At 46.0% G+C, this 7110-nt stretch overlaps 1 protein-coding gene across 4 annotated transcripts in view; it reads left to right on the forward strand.

Moving 5' to 3' along the window:
• ZNF217 (zinc finger protein 217) overlaps nucleotides 1-6694 on the forward strand; it is a 38496-nt gene extending 31802 nt beyond the window's left edge. For all 4 annotated transcript variants that reach the window (XM_068524242.1, XM_068524245.1, XM_068524244.1 and 1 more), the window contains 4 exons: nucleotides 446-562; nucleotides 1459-2985; nucleotides 4439-4570; nucleotides 6544-6694. In XM_068524242.1, the coding sequence (XP_068380343.1) occupies nucleotides 446-562; nucleotides 1459-2985; nucleotides 4439-4548 (1754 nt within the window). In that variant the 3' untranslated portion in view covers nucleotides 4549-4570; nucleotides 6544-6694. The remainder of the gene's footprint in view (nucleotides 1-445; nucleotides 563-1458; nucleotides 2986-4438; nucleotides 4571-6543) is intronic.
• The last annotated feature ends 416 nt before the right edge of the window (nucleotides 6695-7110 follow it).

Consider the following 7110-nt stretch of genomic DNA (forward strand, 5'->3'; position numbering starts at 1 on the left):
TTTAAGATAAAAAGCTTTTCCTCTGGTGGTCGGCGATTCGTATTGGCTCGGTCTTCTAAATTACTTATTCTGAAGAAGCTGGTTATTCCAGCCCGTGTGCAGGTCCACCTTGAGTTTGCCAGGTTCTGCGTGTCTCAGACTTGTTGGGAGAGCGGACAGCTGCCCGTTGGTTTCAGTCTATGAAATGGTCCTGTGATCGAGGCAGATGAAGAACTGAATCTTTAACAGTGAACTCTGCTGTGCTCAGAAAAAAAACTGATGCACACGTGCTTTAATACTGCAGGCAACCTCAAAGCAACATTTGGCATGTTTTTAGCCAACACCTAATATAAAAATTATTTTATACTTTCCAAAAATGTTTCTATCAAGAATCTTTAAGTCAGCTCGCCCTATTCACATACTTGAGCCATCTTCTTACATGAATTATTTTTGTTTCTGTTTTAAGATAAAAATGATGATGGAGGAAAAATAAAGCATCTTACATCCTCAAGAGAATGTAGTTATTGTGGAAAGTTTTTCCGTTCAAATTATTACCTCAATATTCATCTCAGAACACATACAGGTAAGGAACTTCTTAGATTTGTTTACAGCATGTATTAGTTCAGAGGATTATGATGTAGTTCTGTGTCTGATTTTTTTTTGTTGTTGTGTTGTTCAGATATTCTGCTAGATCCTTGGACTAGCTTAAGAATATATGTGTAGTCTGTTGATTGTAGCTGTCATTTTGATTCCTTTAGTGTCATTGTAACTTGAACTGTTTTTGTTGTGAAGTTAATTTCTCACTCCTTTATCCTAACTCTCATCTTATTAAAACCTCTTTAACGTTTTTTAATGCCACAGCTCTTTCGCATGAATTTTTATGATTTAGAATGCAGTGAATATATTTAATAATCATTTATTTATTTTTAAGTTTATTTTAATTAATTAATTTTTGGGGGGCCGTGCCACACGTCTTGTGGGATCTTAGTTCCCCGACCAGGGATTGAACATGCGCCCTCGGCAGTGAAAGCGCGGAGTCCTAACCACTGGACTGCCAGGGAATTCCCAATAATCTTTTCTTTAGGTTGTAGAAGCAGCTGTAACATAATGGTTTAGGACGCTGTGTGGACTTGAATTTGCATCTCTTCTGCTCACTGGCATACAACCTTAGGCAAATTACTTAACTCTTCTGCGCTCCCATTTTCTTAGCTGTAGAAGTGGGATAATATTCACTCCTGTAGGGCTGTTATGAAGATTAAATGAGATAATTTTAAAGTGTGCTTTTTAATTTTTTAAAGACGTGTTCACGTTTTCAAATATTTGGGGTAGAAAGCGTGATGAAGCAAACAACTCATGACAGATCCTGGATGTGAAGATTAATAGACAGGAAGGGAAAAGGAAAGGACCCCATTTTCTCTGTCTTATTTGTTTCGATACCTTTCATAAACTTCTGTAATAGAGTGACATTTCTTGTTTTAGGTGAAAAACCATACAAATGTGAATTTTGTGACTATGCTGCAGCCCAGAAGACCTCTCTGCGGTATCACCTGGAGAGACACCACAAGGACAAGCAGGCTGATGCCGCTGCTGAAGTCAGGAACGAGGGGAAAAACCAGGAGACGGAAGATGCACTTCTAACCGCCGACAGTGCGCAAACCAAAAATCTGAAAAGATGTTTTGATGGTGCCAAAGATGTTAAAGGCAGCTCACCTGCAAAGCAACTGAAGGGGATGGCCCCTGCCTTTCAGAACGTTCTGGGCAGTGCTGTCCTCTCAGCAGTACACAAAGATACTCAGGATTTCAGTAAAAACGCAGCTGATGACAGTGCTGATAAACTGAGCAAAAATCCTGCCCCTGCTTCTTTGGACGTGTTAAAAAAGAGATCAGCAGTTGAACCTCAGGCACACAACCTCACCTGCAGAACAGAAGTGGACGTGGCCCCTCACCCAGACGGCCGGGCGGCCCATCACGTCCAGGTCGGCCACAGAGAGAAGAAAGCGGAGGTCGACGCAGACTGTCAGGAAAAACCCTTAAACTTATCCCTCGGGGCTTCCCACTGCTGCCCGGCAGCTTCTTTGGGTAAAAGTGTGACCACGAGTACCACCTGCCCGTTCTGCACCTTCAAGACATTTTATCCAGAGGTTCTAACGATGCACCAGAGACTGGAGCATAAGTACAACCCTGACAGCCACAGAAACTGTCGGAACAAGTCTCTGCTTCGAAGTCGACGGACCGGATGCCCCCCAGCTTTACTGGGGAAAGATGTGCCTCCCCTGTCGAATCCGTACAAGCCCAAGCCCAGGCCCGCCTTCCCAGCGCAGCCCAGACCTCTGCCGTCCGAGAAAGCGAAGCCCACCCCCGCGGGGCCCGGCAAAGCCCCTCTGACTTCAGGGATCGACTCCAGCACTTTAGCCCCCAGCAACCTGAAGTCCCACCGGCCGCCGCAGAGCCTCGGGGGGCCGGGGGCCGCGGCCCGGCAGCCGCCTTCCGAGATGTTCGCCAAAGCCGGCGCGACCCCGGCCCCGGCCGCGGATAAAGCCAAGCGGCTGGAGCCCAAGCCCAAGCCTCAGCCTCTTGCCGGGGCCCCGGCCCAGCCCGCCCCGGGCGCCGCCCTCAATGGCTGCAGCGACCACACCCCCAGGAATGACGGCTCCTGGGCACCGCCGGCCCGGGACTACTTCTGCGGCCGCGGCGCCAGCACCGAGCCGGGCGAGCCGCTCCCCAAGCGGCCGAGGGTCGGGGCGCCGGCCCTCGACGGGGACCAACCCGGCCCCCACTACCGGCGGCCCTTCGACCTCCCCAAGTTTCATGTGGTGCGCGGCCTCACGTCGCTGCTGCCCCCCGAGTGCGCGTGCCCGCCGCCCACCGCGCTGCCTGCGCGGCCCCGCTTCCTGAGCACTGGCGAGGCGGACGCGGCCGTGCTGCCCGCGCAGAAGCCCTTCGCTGCGGCCGGAGCCCTGTTCCCCTGCGGCCCCGTGGGCCCCGCGGCCGGGCCGGCGCTAGAAGGTGGGCATCCTTGAGGCGGGGGCTTCCGGGAGGGCGAGACGTTCCGAGGCTGGGCAGTGGTTCGGGGCCCCCAAGCCCAGCCCTGCAGGACAAAAGCTTATTCCCCAGTGTTAAATCTCGCTCTTTTAATTTAATTTTCTCCCTGGTTGGGAGGATGATGAAAAGCGCTTGAGGACCCAGGAGTCTGATGTCAGGTGTCACTTACGCCCGCTCACCTGACTTCATCACGGTCTAGTTTTCTCCTTTGCGCATGTGTGTTGCGTCTAGCGCGCCAGCCCAGCCCAGCCTGGGAGATGGGAGCCCGGAGGTGGGGTACTTATGTCCATGTCTCACCACCCCTACTAAACTGTGAACTCACTCAGGGCAGAAAATGCGTTTTATATAACTTTGATACGCAGCCCTGTCAGGTGCCCGGCACAGGGCGGTGCAAGGGGTGCTCAGTAAATACCCGTGAGGACCCTTGATCCGCCAGTGCAGAAGGCTAAGAACTGCTGGTTAAAGCATCTTTTGAACAGCTTTGATGCTCAGGCTTACAGAACTGTACTGCCTTCTTCAGCCTTTGTTAAGTATTTAAGTGAATTGTAAAAAGCACGGTTTTTCCCCGTATTGTCCATTACGCTCATAGATACTTTGGTGTCTTTAATGCCCTTGCTAACTCATGACAGTTTTATAGAGGTGTCTGACACATACCTGTGCCTGCAAAAAAGTAGATCAGAGTGTCGTGGGGACCTGTCCCCTTTGGAAAACGTGATGAAATCACCATGCCTTCCTTTGTCAGACATAAGCTCTGCAGGTTTGTCCGCCCCAAAGGGACAAATCCATTTTGAACCTCTCAGTTTGTATTAATTTCAAATTAAAGATTGTGTGTGGTGACAATGCTCTATCAAGGATGGCTTGATGCCAGTTGATCTGGTAGGGACAGCAAATTAAAAAACAATTGCTTTCATACACTCCAGTGACTTTTATAAAAATTCTGATGAAGAGATAATTTTTGCAGCCTTTTGATTAGAAGCGTCCCTTTTTTTTCCCCCTCCTCGGCACTTAAAATGGACATGAGTCATAACTGTGTCTTTACTTGAGGAGAAAAGGCTCTGTGTTGCAAGTAAATCAGTCTTTTTTTCCTTCCTCCTCCACACAGTTTTGGTTCATGATACACAGGTTTAAAATACTTATGCTGCTGTTTCCTTTTAGCTTTTTAATTTTTACTAATGACCACCTAGCACTTAGATAATTTTAGCTTTAGTGACTTAAAATTCTGTGCTAAGAAATGTCCTCATGGCATTTAAAAACATTTCACCTTGTAAGTAACTTTATAACATGTATGTGTCTTATGTGTTCTGGTCACATTATCAGTTAGGAATTTTGAAAATTGACTTCTAACAACCCACACACATCTTACCTAACTGTTGAACTTAATTCTAAATGCCCTTTTATGCTTTTTTTTTTCAATCAGGAAAAAGGCCTGTGTCCTATCAACACTTATCTAGCAGCATGCTACAGAAGAGGAACTATGAGAATTTTATTGGGAATGCACATTATCGACCAAATGACAAAAAAACTTGATTTCCTATTTTGGGGATGAAAGGTGAGCACATATAATGTATTGATTTTACTTAATTGAAAATAAACCATCTAGCTTATCCAATATAATAATACGAAGTAAAATTGCTTTTAATTTGAATTTTGAAGTGTCTTAAAACAGAGTCCTCCCGGTCTCTGCATATCAGCGGCGATGATAATGGTGAAAACAACAATAGCAACTGGAAGTTACTAAGCATTTGTTTCATGCCAGGCGTTGAGTGAAGTGTTTTATCGCCATGAGCTCATTTAATCCTTCTTACAGCATCAGGTCAGGGGTTAGCCAACTGCCCGCCACCTGTTTTTGTCAATAAAGTTTTATTGGCACACAGCCACATCCATTCCTTTACATATTGTCTGTGGCTGCTTGGTGCCACAGCAGCAGAGGTGGGTAGTTGCGACAGGGACTCCATGGCCTGCAAAGCCGAGAATATTAACTGTCTGGCCCTTTACAGAAAAAGTTTGCCGATCCCTGGGTTAGGAGGTCCTGTGCCCACTTTACAGATGTGGAGACTGAGACTTGGATGGTGTAACTTGCCCAGCGCCTTACGCTGCCTACTTTTGGTCGTAGGTCTGCACAGTCCAAGGCCTGTGCCCCAACCCTTCAGTTTAAGAGCTTGTTCAAAGCCTTTATGAATCCTTATCTGTTGGGGGAGGGGAGTGGGACAGAGCAAGTAGGTTTATTTCGACTTTTGCGTTCACATGGCAAATGCATTTAACGGTAGCTACCCCAAAGCCTCAGTATTCTTGGAGTTGTACACGTGTTAGTTTAGTTACTTCCAAGTTTGGGCAGAGGGCATGATGTCTGTGTGAGAGTCACACTAGGACGCCTTTAACAATAAATTGAATGGAAAGATTGGGGCTCATGGACCGATTTAGTTCCCTCCCAGATAACTCTTGTCCTGTCAAACCACCCCCATATCCCCATGGAGCAGACTCTTGACTGAGCACCTGCTAGATCTAGGTACAGAGATAAAGGCTCACGGACCAGGGCAGAATTTCTCCTTCTGTTTTCACTGGGACACATGGGGCCCATCAGCCTCTGCAGCTCTACATCCTTCTCTCCCGCTCAGGTGATGCCAGTGGTGTGAGACTGGTGTCATCACAGGAATGAGATTAAATCCACTCTGCCTTAAAACATGAAAACAGAAAATTTATAGGTTGTAAGCAACAGATTATTTGCCCTGCATGTAACAGCAGATGGGAACCGTCCTGTTTATCCAGCTCCGGCCTCTTCCTGCAGCCTCTGGGCTACTCTGCTTGCATTTCTCTCTCCCCGGGAACATCCTTCCTGCACCCTCTTTGCCAAACAACCTCGTTCTGAGATTTCAGGACCAGCTCACATATCATCTCTGCAGAATGTTTGCCGGGAACTGGGGCTTCCCTGTTTGTGTTCCGTCTGAGCTGTGGTTCTTACCCGTTTGTGCCCATCTTACCTGTGCGTCGGGCTTCCACTCCGAGCTAAGCTGAGGAGGAGCCTCCTTCATTCAGTGGCTGGCCCATCGCTGGGAATTTCAGCCATAAAACTCAATAGATGTTGGCTGAACAAATATTGTTACACATGTTTTATGCACCATCCTTCTCATGGAGGAGGTTATTCTAGGTCATTTGTTTTGTTAAAAAACACCCCTGGTCCGTGCCATGAATTTCCCTTTCATAGGGTATAAACTTCCAGAGTTTCTTACAGGTGGCAGTTGCCTTTGGCAACTGTGTCTGATATAAATTCTGGTTCTTGGTTAAATCATCTTCATTAAACCACTGTTAAGTATATATTAGCATCCCCTAAATAGTGCAGCTTTTATTTATTTAGACTCCTGAGACTTTGGTCACAAAATTTAAGCTTAAATGGAACCCATTGCATTTCTAGATCCCGTTAGTTCTATTTATTTATTATACTTGTTTTTTTCTTTTTTAAGATTTTTGTAAACTGTATTTAGTTTCATCCTAATCATTTTTAAACCTTTCCCCCCCCCCCCTTAGGTCTTGATGGATATAAATGTGTACTCTCCATGAAATTGAATTAGTTCATCTTTTGAAAAAGCAGATGGTGAAAGCTACTGAAATAAGCTGTGATTGTACTGTACATATAACATATAAGGAACACTACGGTTTTGTAAAGTTGTTCTGTTAACTTTTGTACCAAATAGCAATAAAAACTATAGTTGGAACAGTTGGGTTGTACACAAATGGAGACCGGACATCTCTATTTTGCCCTGAATAATATTTTTTTTAGAATTGACCAAATAAGAAGTGGAATTTTTTTGCATACTTGAGCGCTGCTGAAAAGAAATCATTTGGGCTGGGGGGTGGGATGGGGAGAAAGTATATAACGCTTGCACCTCAGGTAAAACTGTAAATATACGTTGTAAACCTGCTTGTTGAGAACTGTGCGTGTTCTTTCCTCTGACGTTGCTCCTCGCTTTGAGCATGTTTCTGCTACTTGTCCTCTTTTCGTTCAAAATGTATGTTTTTTAAAAAAGAATTTCTCAGTGATTTGTATTATGTGAAATCCTCCGCAGTCTCTTGTCTTAACACAATTGTTAACAG

The sequence above is a fragment of the Eschrichtius robustus genome, chromosome 16 (genome assembly GCF_028021215.1).
Source record: "Eschrichtius robustus isolate mEscRob2 chromosome 16, mEscRob2.pri, whole genome shotgun sequence".
Lineage (NCBI taxonomy): Eukaryota > Metazoa > Chordata > Mammalia > Artiodactyla > Eschrichtiidae > Eschrichtius > Eschrichtius robustus.